Consider the following 12955-nt stretch of genomic DNA (forward strand, 5'->3'; position numbering starts at 1 on the left):
GCCCGCCGCCCACAGCAGCTGATGAAAGTCGGTTTTAGCTCTGGCCCAGGAGGAAGTTTAGTTTGATTTTCTCAGTGCCAGGGGTGGAAACGGAAAACAACTGGTTTAGGAGTGGAACCAGTTTGGCAGAAAAAAAAAAAAAAGAGTGATTGGTTGTCATGGCGGAGGCAACGACGAGCATCCTCTGGGACCAACGGCAACGGTGGGGTATTCCAGAAGATTGTGTCGACACATGTGGTTGTGTTTGTGTGGGTGGGACCACCGTATGAGAGTGTGTATGTCAGCTAGTAATCTACTCTCATGCATCATAGATCAAAGGGTCAAGGCAGCTGCCTGGTCATTTTACCCTCGGCCACCCTGATGGCACGGCATGCTTCCAAAGGCACCCCAAAAAACACACACCAACATATAGCTCTACAACCGGATGGAGCGCATTTTGGAATGGACGCCAATAGTTGCCATGGAAATGTGCCACAAAGCTGAAGGGGGAAACGGAGGAAGAAAAGGGGCGTCGCGACGGCGCTCTGACAATATGTCGCCAGGCAACGCTCAACACTAACGAAGCTGGGTTTGATAACTTGTTGATAACACTGGTGGGAGAGTTTGAAAGGGCGTGTGCATGCATGTGTGTGTGTGTGTGTGTGTGTGTCTGACATGGACTTGTTATTAGCAGAGGCAGTGAAAGAGCCCCTGCTGAGACCAACCCAAAGGAGAGATAAGGGCAGAGACCTGCTATTACAGGCAGGGTTAGTGGGCCTCAGCAACCTTCTCTCTGCATCTACAGGCAGAACAAAAGAGCTGGCTTCATAATGAATCACACAGAAGAACCCAAAGTGTGGTGCTTAAACATTTTTGTTTGTTTTTTTATTCAATCGGTTTTTTTCTCTTTTTTTTTTCCAAACCAGGAATGTACTAATTTTTCCTCTCGTTAGAGGTGTGTTGGAAGGGGAAAGGGCGGGCAGAGGAGTAAAGAAAGGGAGATGGGGAAGGGGATGTGGTGATGAGTAGGGAAGGAGAGGAAGGAAGAGAGGAGAGGACAAACAGAGGAAGAAAAAAAAAACAACCCTTTTCACACAGAGATGTCCCCAAAATACAAAGTCGCAACACGTCACATAGGAGCGCCGCGTCGACCGGCGGCCTCCGCTCGCCGGCTATTGGCACAAAGAAGCTCACGCACGTTTTATGCACATACACACAGTTTTTACCAACGGGGAGGTGAGGCAGCGGTTTTCTTTTTGTCCGTCTCTCTCTCTCTGTCTCCTCTGTACCACAGAAACAGCACTTTCTTAATGTTTTTCAAAAAAAAACAAAAAAAACGTGGGCTGGGTCCGAGGTTTTTCTTCTTTTTTTTTTTCTTCTTTTCTTAGAAAACTTGAGAAACAGTGAGAGCCAGAGACACAACTTTGAAATATAACATCTTCATGAAGATAAAGGAAAAGAAGAACCGAGTACAAAAGGTGCAGCTCTGCTCAAAAGTTTACATGAAGTTGTCATTGGGGTTCAATTTAAGCAAATTGTCTACTTTTAATGATGCAGTTGAACCTTCCTTTTTTCAACTTGGAATGATTATTCAGCCTATGTTTTTTTTTTTAAACAAGGAATGGGTGCCAAAATCTGGATTTGTTGTGGTTGTTCAGGCTTTAATATATACATTCAAATCCACTAATATTTGGTTAAATCTCCCTTAGCAAATTCTACCTCAATCACAGCCTTTTGTAAGAGCCGGAAAGCATCTTGCATAATCTTTGCTGGATATTTGAGTTCCTTTTATAGAGTTAATTTAAAAGGTGTGTCCTCCAGCCACATAGTGCCATTTTATAGCATAATCAAGTGACTATTTTACCTTCAGTTTTTATAACGTTGTCAGATGTGACTTTTGGCTTCATAATAATGCCTGGAAATTGCGTTGTTAAAACCAACACCTCTAAGTTCAACTTAAATTTACAGCTGCTCATGAGGGACACACCAAAGTCCTTATTGAGAAATATTATTTGTCACAAAGGACAAAGATTGACAAGTGGATGATGTGAAGGTGAAGATTTCAAACCAGTGCATGTAAATAACCTTTGTATCAATTGTTTGAAGTTGCATGTCACATCATCATTCCAGTCCAAAGAGGAATGGTTCAAACCACTGAAATCACTGATCATCACATGAAAACCGATGAAAGATGAATGTATACTTTTGATTAGACTGCAGCTGACATTCTGCTGAGAGGAAAAAAGGAGGAAAATAGACCAGAAAGTGAACTTTTAGTTTCATTTGAGTTCAGAAATTTTAACCGTTCCCCCTTTCTTAGTCAAATTTCGGACTTCCAGAGAATAACAGACACTTCATTTGGCTTGAAGGATTTTTTTAAAGTACTTAAATAAACATTATACATTAAAAAAGGAAACACAAATTATTGGTAATTGTACAAAAAAATGAGAATTTGAGGTGCTTTTCCCCCCTCTCTCTGTCTTTTGTTTTTTCAAAATCAATTTTAATACAGTCAAAATACAATCCAAACTCCTCCGTGGTATTAAAAAAAAAGAAAAAGAAACATCGTCATGTGTGGAACAAAGTCATTTTAGACGAATGCGACACTTAGGTATGAAAGATTATATGATACCGATACAGAAACACGGCTGAGAAATGTGGAAAGGTTCAGATTCTTAACACTGGCTTCACACAGGAAACATGGCAATAACACTGGAGTCTTCGTGTGTCTGCACAAAGTTGAAAAGAAAAAAGAAAAAGCATAAGCTCTCCGCGGTTTTACACATAAGCCAAAAAACATGTCTGAGCAACACAGAAACAGCTTTATTAGTATGCACAAGGTGAACATAAAGCACCTCCCCACAGAGCGACGGGCCGCTGCTCTCTGAGGTTGAGGTGCAGGGCACTGGTGTGTGTTTATGTATGTATTTGTGTGTGTGAAGGAGGCCGGAAAACACAGCACAATCAATCTTATTTTTTTTTTTTTCCTTAAATCCCTTCCCCGTCCGTCAGGTGATTCACAGGAACACAGATCAGACGAAAGCAACATTTTTTATGTTGAGTGTGGGTGAGCATGTTTGCAGGATGTTGCTCGGCAGTCGTTAAAAAACTGTGTGAGATCTGAGAGAGGGCGTGTGTGTGTGTGTGTGGGTGTGTGTGCGCGTTTCAACACAAGATTTTGGCGGGAGAAAGAGAGGAACGCATCCGAAACTGCCGGAGTCACAGTGGATGTGTGTGTGCGTGTGGATGTTTTGCGTGCGCGTAGAGTTCAACTCCTCTGAAAATCCGTTTTTTTGCGGGATTTTTCTCTTTTTTTTTTGGCTGACAGTCCAGCACCTCAGAGGTTTCTCCTCTTCGCCAGCCACTTTTTCATGTGCTCTGTGTCCGTCCGTCCTTCCATCCTTCCTTCCTTCCTTATATCCACTGGATCCTTCATCTACTACTTCTGCTGCTCCTATTTTTTCCTGTTTCCTTCACAGTCTCGTCTTCCCTCATCTTCCTCCCGCTCGTTTTTTTCTTTTCCTTAAAGTTCTGCATTCAAACGCCGCTTTATTCCTCCTCCCGAGACAGCGCTCTTTCTCTCTTCTTTGTTCTTCTTTTTTTCATTTTGTCCTCTCTCTCTCTTTACCTTTCCCCTTCCCCATCCTCCATCGCCACCACCCCCACCCCAGCTTCTTTTACGTCTGCCTTTTAAAATGAAGGAAAAAAATAACAGAAAAACTTTCATTGATGGTTCTACCTCAACACTTCCACAAAAATGAGGTCTAGACCTCAAAACTACAGCATAGTACGATGAGCTATAAAAATATACACAGAGTTGACCTCGGGCGGGAGGAGGAGGGAGAGAATGAAAACAGAGAAACAACTTCCAAAAACAAGGGATTTAGTTAATGTACAGCATCCTGCAAACGTTTCCATACCACTTGGAACGTTTTCACATTTTGTCACAACACGACCCCAAACTTCAACACATTTTATTGGGATTTCAGTTGACCAGTACAAAGTACTGCATGCTTGTGAACCCAATCACCTTCAAAGTCAAGCTGCGTAGCTTTCTCTTTAACTCTTTTACAGAATCGACAAGACAGCTATTAGCCACGCACTCCTCAATTTGCTTTCCAGCGATATAATGCTGATCGATAACATAATCATTTTTTCCCATTAAGTTTGGCCAATAACTTGCCGGTAGTGTATTGCAGTTTTTGAGCCATCAATATAATATTTTGCCAATAAAGTTGTTACAGCCAAACACTGCTGCCCGCGAACAGCTAAAATTTCTGAAACCTCCTTCTGAAGGTGCTTATAACTGCCTATTTTAATAAGTTTATGTGTGTGAACTTCTTTGTGCACCAAATATACAGTAATGTGTGAATACTGAACAACAAACGGACAGTTGTCCTCTCTATACAGTTTATTTACATAGATTTAAGAATTGCAAACTGTAATACCTGCAGCTGGTACATGCAATGATACGCGTATAGGTGTGCCTTTCTTGGAAATTTTTTGCAGTTTTTTTGTGCAGCTGTCTGGTTTTGCAGTTTTTGTGCAGCTTGATAGTCAGAAATGGAAGTAGGCAATGGTACAGTCATATTTATTGTTTGCCTAGATATGTGAATACAATTTAATTAAATTGGTGCTTTTGGTGGATAGATCACATAATGGAACGTGCTTAAATTTAGAAAGAGAACATTGGTTATGTGACTAACGTTAGTGGCAAAAGGTTTATATTAATGGCTACAAAACTTTACTGCACTATTGATCCTTATTAAGTTACTGGTTTCTATGGAGGAGTGAAAACATAAGACATCCCATTTGCACACTGGGATGGGGATGCATTTTGTGGGAAGATGGATGGTGATGAACACGGAGCAACACTGGAGGAAAATCTGTTTGGGGCTTAAAACGGGTTGTTCTGCATTTTATTTAATATGAGTAATTGAGGCTGAATACAGACAAATGCCAGAATCTTCACATTGCTTCCTTTTCCTTCCCCTTCTCAATTATGCAGCCCTTTGTGTTTGTCTATTTTCATAAAAACATAACAAAAACGTTGAAGTCTTTGGTTGTAACGTGACAAAACGTGAAACCATTTGGGAGGTATGAATACTTTTGCAAGGCACTGTAAAATATAAAGGCAAAAGGGCAGGAAATAAGCAAAAAATAAAAAGCAAATGAAAACATTTAGAAACAGAAGTGTAGTTTAACAGAGTGGGTAAAAATAATAAACCAATAAAAAACATCTAGAAATTATTTACTGGATATTCATATATATAATCTATAAGTGTTGATAGCCATAAAAAATCTCACTTTTTTGATATTCGCTCACTATTTTGTGTTTTGGTATTTAAGACAAGTCTAAAGAACACACACACTCACGCACGCCCACACACAGAAAAGCACACACACACTCACATGTATGCAAACTTGCTGAAGCACACTAACTGCACTCTAATGTGGAGCAGCAGCAGCATCGCCATAATTATTACCCAACTGTTTTGCACGCTCGCGCACAGTCACACAAACACACGCTTTATTAAAATATACACGATTCTGAGAGTCACCGATTAGTCAGACCTCGTCCGGGGATCCGGTGTCGGCTCAGGGTGTGAGTCCGAGCCCCTCCAAGCCTGTTTTCTCGATTGAAACAAACACGAACAAACTAGGAGGCTATTGTCGAGTTAGCGGCAAGGGGCTCGTCTCTGATTGGATGATAGAGATCTAAAATGGGGGTGGGGTGGTGGGCAAGGCGGGTGTGGCTCTCTGAGAATCAGAGTTCGTTGGTGCCAAGTGGGTCCAGGAGCGTAGTCCTCTTTTCAAAGTCCTTTCAGTCTTTTTTTTTCTTTTAAAACATCCCAACACCATGTTCACACTCTTAAAAAAAAGTGTGTGGCACGTTAAAGGGTGGGGGGCTCATTTAGCTCTGAGATAACAAGACGAGGGAATTCAGAGCCTCTTGCCCAATCATGAGGGCCTTGTTAGGAAGGGTTATGTGCGGTTACAACATAACCCCTTACTCACACTTCATGGCCCAGTTGTGTGAAATAGGGTTATGGAAGGAAGGGGGGTTTATTCAGCTAGAAACACAACAGTGGCCAGGGAAAGTAGGGGGGGGGGGGGTTCCGACAGACAATACTGGTACTACTGAGGCGATCCAGTTTGGAGCTATGATGGCAGATTCTGTAGTGGCTTCATTTGGGAGATGTTGGGTGTGATTGGCTGGTCGTGGTTGAAGGAAGGCGAGTGTCCAGACGGCTGTCTCATACTTTGTAGTAAATGTTGGCCGGGCTCTGAGGCGGCATCTCCTGGACGATGTAGACGGGGTGCCCGTAGTCCCCGCTCACCTTCTCGTAGTGCGGGCAGTAGGCCGAGTCCGACGTCCGCAGGGGGATGATGATGTCGCTGGGCTCTGAGCCGTTGTTGTTGGAGCTGGTGATGCCGCCGCCACCACCGCGCTTGGGGCTGGTGAGGGACGAGAGCGACAGAGGAGGGTGGTGCGTGTCGGAGTGCTTGGCATGCCTCCGGCGGTAGCACACGACACAGATCACGGCAGTGACCAGCAGGAGGAAGGCGGAGCCTCCTGCGACACCAGCGATGAAGGCGATGTTGGTTGACTCGAGCGGTCCGTTTTCACCGTTGCCTCCATCTCCAAAGGGCCCTCGAGGCTGGGTGGAGTTTCCACCTGAAAAAAGTAAGACAACGTCATTTATTTGAGATTTTTAGCCCCTAAACAGACTTCAGCTGTATTTCTACAATAGCAGCATCATCTCTTTCATCAAGCTGCTCACAACGCAAAGAAAAGAGAATATTTTAGAGGCAGATAGGGAATCGTTTTTTACCACTCATATGCTGTAAAACTCATAGAGCTCCTCTAAGAAATTTTCCAAATGTTCTTTTATGGTTTTCAATCTCGACTAAAACAGATCAACGTGTATACTTCTACTCCACAACTAAAAATATATTCTAACCTGGCTAAAGAAAGATTGAATAAAGAAGAATAATTTGTATTTTGTGGCAATTACCATTCTGATATTGTAACAAGTTGAAATTAGCTGGATAGCTAGGCTAACTGCTAAAGCACTTGCCTTAACAGCAGCAGTTTCTAAGCAATGTAATCTTAAAAGAGAGTGATGGGAAGCAGTGCATTCATTTCGGCTTAATATTTTTCCAACTTGATCTTTCTTGTGAGCAAGGAAAATGTGTTGGAGTATCCAGCAGTGTGCAGAAACAGGGATTCAAACTCAAACTTTCTTGCTGCAAAGCAACAATGCTAACAACTGCAGCGCCATGCAAGCCACATTTCTGAATTCTTGGCAAAATTGCAAAATTCTTGAAGAGAAATGTAAAATTGATAACAGGCAGATCAAAGCTTGAAATCAAAATTGGTCACAGATGACATATGGATGAATCTCTAGTTCTAGTTTTTGTTGCACCGTCCAAAGACTCAGTAAACACCCTATCTGCCCAGCCCTTTGAAAACTTTCTGAAGGCACCACTGAAACCCAGAGAAGCTTCTCAGTGCTTCTACATTAAACCCACCAAAACAATAACACTGCATGCTTTCACAACTCCTGCTTTCATGATGCTTTGGAGAAAACATGCAGTTCTTTATGGCCTTGCACCACAATACCATGAGTAATGGTGATGGTTTAGCTCAGTAAGCGGAGACTGCGTCGGCTCCAACCCAGCGGAATGCAGCAAGTATGCAGCAGATCTCACAGAAGCTTATTTGTGGTCTCTTTATTGATGTGATGAAGTGGACAGCAGCGCATATAAAACAGCGAGGAATGTCCGCAGTGAGCGAGAGGCGCTCCACACAGTATATGCTCTTGTGGAGAGCCAGGCTCAGCCGCAGTGTATATCAAGGTAAGAAGCTGTATTTCCCTAACCCTAAAGATGGTATTTGCTTAGTATTACAGGCGGCCACATGAAGAAAGCCTCCTGGGTCTGCTCCCACCAACGGACCACACACTGGCCCGCTCGCCTTTCTTCCTGAACGTCTTTCTCTTTATCTGTCCTCACTCTGTCTTTCTGTTTTGTGAGTCTTCGTTTGCCTGAAAGTTGAGATTTTTACAGCCTCCGAGTTGGCGGCTGTCCCCGCAGGAGGTCGGGTCAGAACTCAGCAGGTGAATGATGTTCTTAGGGTGGGTTTGTGCTGTTTCTATTTGTGTGTGTGTGTGTGTACAGAGCCAGGGAGCGTGTGAGCAGGAGTTTCAAACTGGTTAAGGCTGAAATAGAGTCGCTTGGATTGGTCCATCATTATTCTTGGCACACATCCCTTTCTGCCTCGCTCCTGCGTCTCCCTCTGTTTCCTCCTCCCCTTCCTCCTCGCTCCGTGGTCCTCGCTGTCTTTGGGTTATTGTAGCCGTAATGACCTACCTTGCTCTGAGCTCAGTGCCTGGCAACAAAGACACACTGGTACACTCAGATACTGACACGCACATACACACAATCATATGTGCGGAGACACGCCGGCTCGCCTCACCGACCCCCCTCCCCTCCGCTCTCGGCGTCCCGTCGCGCTGGACCGACCGGGAGCAAAACCCTAATGCCGGACGTCGATTATGCTCCCTACTCCCGCTCTCTTCCTCCCTCCATTAACCCAACATCCCTCACTATCCGTCTCCATTATGGCCGCCGCTTTTCACCAACTCTCTTTATTATATCCTCTTCTCTTTTATCATTTTTCTCTCCCTCCCCCCCTCCATTTTCCAACTCCTTCCTGTTTTTATCACCAGAGTTTGGACTCTGAGGCTTTATTCTCCATTTACTTCCATTAACCATTTTATATCAATAATGAATTCACCTTAGAGACAAACACACAACAAGCAAGAAATAAAAAAAATAAGCAGCAGCACCAGCTGTCCATACTCTTCCACTTCACATTTACAACCGCGCCAAATTACTGGGAATGTTTCAAGAGTTTCTGAAGGTTTCCTCGGAATATTTACTTTTTAAGACTTTTATTAATTCAATTGAAAACCTAAGCTCAATAAAGTGGTAAGGAGAGTAAGCTCCTCTAAGCCTATGTTATGATTTTCAATGCTCCTGCTAGCAGAGGAGTTGAAGTATCTTTGGTGCAGGATGGAGCCAGAGACTGATGGACGGGCTGAGGCTGCGGTGGCTCAGAAAAATCTGAGCTATAAAATAAATCTCTCCATTTATCATTTAGTCTACAACAAGAGTGTCCAACTCCTGTCCTGGAGAGCTACTGTCCTGCATCCCTTCTCTAACACACCAAAATCAAATTATTCCCTCAATACCAGGCCTCTGCAGAGCTGAAAGACATGGACTCATTGGATTCAGATGTGTTGGAGAAAAGAAGTTGTAAGATAGTAGCTCTTCAGAACTCTGATCTACAATCTGACCCGCAGCCAGGATTAATCAGACATGGACCATGACAGAGCGCGATGCCGGAAACACCTTTGTCAACTCAGAAGTGTTTTTAAAGGTGTTTTTCTCAATTCTGCCATTTCACATAAGAATCTTTATACCTAGACTACTTTACTTCAACGCTTTAAAAACGTATCTCAATGCCACATTTTAGCCAGCTATTAAAATGATAGGGTATAAGACACCAAGAACGCTTACATTTGAACTGCTTAAACCGGTGGATCGTCTTGCTTCAGGTTTTAGCTGTTTCTATGCTCCAACACCTGATTCAAATTACCTCCCAAGCATGTCATTAAACACTGCAGCTTTGTTAATCATTTAAGTTTGGTGTCTGGTAGCAGGAAAACACCTAAAACCTGCAGAACAGTAGAATCTGAGAACCAGGACGGTGAACTATTGGTCAAAACGTTCAATTATCTAAAGACGTTTTTTTTTTGATTTGCAGGGAATGCTGATTGAATTCCTTATTAACAGCATTCCTACTTTAGGAAATAACTAATTATAGTTTGAGACCTGGGTGTATTTAAGACATCTTAAGAACTAAGATGTCTATGTCATAACTGCTGCAACAAGGTGAACGTTTAAAAGTGTCTGTGTTATAGCATGTAGCTAAAAGAATTACAGCTCGGCCTTATTAATGAGTCTCCAGGTCACGTTTTCACTGGTTCCACTGGTGCAACTGCTATAAAAAGGTTGCACTTAAACATTTCCCAGCTATTTCTACTTCCACAAAAGCACATTCTTAAAGGTCACATTTTTATCATTTCCCTGACAGAATGACAGCTATGCGCATTAAATGTTCACACACAGACACTAGCAAGTCTGTGCTGGTTATTAATATAAAAGAATGATAGGAAATGTAGAGAAAAAGTATTGCAGTACGAGTTGAAGTGATACTCCTTTGTGCTGCACTCTTGGCTTTAATGTGGAACTACACATAAAAGCTAAAACAACCATTTATAGCATGATCTAGTTTGTTTTATTTAAGAACAGAAAAGCAACAATTACAGCTCCTGCTGCCAAAATAATTGAACATATTGGCCATTACAGTCATAATAATGTTTAAGAACAGTTTTCAAGAGCCTATTGTGTAGATTATTATACATTTTATCACTGTGCCTTTTATAGAGTAACACCACAAATATTACAATGTAATATTATTTGGTTAATTAGAAAGGCAATCTGCTCATCAAACAGTTGGCTGCTTAATAGGCAACTTTGGTTGTAAAACTTCAATAGTTTCCACAACAAAAGTATATTTGGAAATAATTTCTAGACAGTCTAATTACTTTTTCTTGTAAAAATGCTAGGTAGTATCCATTTTTTAGGCAGCTGTCCTGCAGTGCACAGTAATAGGTGGGGAAGTGGTGTGGTGTTACGTCATACAAGCAGATTCTCCAGCCACTTTTTGTTTTAACTCGAAAACCTTGGAATATTTTGATTCTTAAACCCAGGATAGTAGAATATGAACAGACTGTGGTGATACTATTAAAGAAAATTGAGAAATAAATAGATATACGGTTTGCTTATGTCTCACTCAATGACCGTTGGAGTTGGGTACCAGCTCCCCCGCAACCCTACAAACACAAGCAGCCATAAACAGATCCCACTATTAAAACCCTAAGCCGAACATGTGAGCTCTTGCGGCACACCATGTTCAACCAAAGAAAAACACATGAGGCATTTAAGTTCAGCCTGTTTAAATTTTGCAGCGTTGGTGCATATGTGTGCGTAGGTATGGGATTTCGGATCAGTTCTTTTTTATATGAGGCAGCCTGGTTTGGTGGTAATCAAAGAGTGTGCACTGCAGCATCAGGTGCGCATAAAAGCTTTGTTGAAGGATTATTTAATTAAAGCTGATTGTGACAAAGCTATAACAATAACTCTAAAAACAAAAACAAAAAAAAACAGTTTGCATATTAAATCTAAAACAGTCCAAAGCTTTGTGGTTAACGTCCATGACTCCATCTGCATAATGAAAGGCGGCGCTGCCGTTTCAGCTCTTCCTCATACACAAGAGACAACAATCATCAGGAGCGCCTGATTCTCTGATATGAAGCAAACCCACGGATGTTCACTCTCAGTGGACTGTAAAGAGTGGGTTAGTGCCGAGTGAATAATTATCAGCGTGTTCTAATCCGGATGAGTGGAGGTTGGTATAAATTAGATGACACAGAAAGTAAATTCCTGAAATAAAAAGCAAACCCCCACGACCCTCTGTCTATTTAGATATTGCACTGGGATTCGATGGATGGAAATTATTTTAATCTGAGAATCAAAAATGATAAGGAGCTAAAAATAACTACAAAAAAATGTATGTGTGGTTAAGAGTAAATCAAATCATCCTCATTTAAGCATCCAAAAGGTGTGAGGTCTGTTGTTAAATGTGTGTGAGTCAGTGACGTGCGGTGATGTTCACAGTTGGTGAGGCACTGATTTAATCATAGTCAGATTTACAAATATGGACCCCCTGCATGTTATTGTTTACATAAGAAAATTTCGCGCATGCGGACAACGCAGGAGGGCAAAAAGACTTTTCTTTTAACATGTCATGTATAGCCGCGGTGCCGCCGGAGAATAATTCTGTTAACTCAATCAAACTTGGTCATGTAGATATTATTATTTTTTGTGCTGTGCTCCACAGCAAAGGGAAAAACCGTTAAAGTACAACTCAAAACCACTTCTTTCTCGCTCTCTGGATCAGCGCAGCAACGCTCAGATTCATTGCCAGCAACTGATAACAATGCCACAAAAAAAATTAAAAAACACTTAAATATTTCCCACACAAAGAGCAGAACATTCAGTCTGTTGCAGTAACATGGTTTTAGGCTTAATGTTTATTTTGCGATTATTGATATGTGATTGCTGTGGTACGAGGAGAAAACCATAAATATATCACTGCACTTTACTGCTCGCTGTTACTGTCTCTTACTCTGCAGTTGTGGAGTCACAATGTCTGGGATCATGAGCGCCCCCTGCCATGAGGCAGGAGAACTGCCTGCCTCACCCCGAGTCTGTTCTTTGCCGTTTCTGATCGCTCTTCAGCACATGAGACACGTTACACACACAGTTTGTGACAAAAAGCACTGTACATTATATACATAACCCAAATTATGGAAAATCAGTTTATATATTAAGTGTTTTTAGCTATTTCATTGGCGACGTACACACAGGAGGAGCATGCTCCCATAGAATGGCAGCCAGTGCAGTTAGCGAGAGGTTGCTCAATCCCAGGTGAGGCTCAGCTTCCTCCTGCCTCACCGGCTTCGCTTCCGAGCATTTGAATGGGAAAATGCAAAAATTCAGCAATTTTGAAGAAAAAATAATTAAAATTTGTTAAGCTAAACAAGAGATAAATACTTTGTTGCACGAACTACAGGGTGAAAATAGCAATATAAATTATTTTATCATTAGATATTATTTTTCCATGATGTCAGGTGAGGCTCTGCCTCCCCTGATCGCAGGTCACTGGTGTGAGTGTGTGATTAAGTCATTCATGCAGGCAGAGATACAAACTATTGTTGCTTCTTTCACGCCTCACATTTAATATTTATGCACAAGTGATGTGAGAAAGCGTGAACGCATC

At 42.0% G+C, this 12955-nt stretch overlaps 1 protein-coding gene across 1 annotated transcript in view; it reads right to left on the reverse strand.

Annotated features, from left to right (window-relative positions):
- Positions 1–834: 834 nt before the first annotated feature.
- The window catches only part of efnb3b (ephrin-B3b), a 120043-nt gene continuing 107922 nt past the window's right edge, over positions 835–12955 (reverse strand). The window contains exon 5 of the mRNA XM_028038250.1: positions 835–6658. Coding sequence (XP_027894051.1) covers positions 6237–6658 — 422 coding nt within the window. The 3' untranslated portion in view covers positions 835–6236. The remainder of the gene's footprint in view (positions 6659–12955) is intronic.

The sequence above is a fragment of the Xiphophorus couchianus genome, chromosome 14 (assembly GCF_001444195.1).
Source record: "Xiphophorus couchianus chromosome 14, X_couchianus-1.0, whole genome shotgun sequence".
NCBI classification, from domain to species: Eukaryota; Metazoa; Chordata; class Actinopteri; order Cyprinodontiformes; family Poeciliidae; genus Xiphophorus; species Xiphophorus couchianus.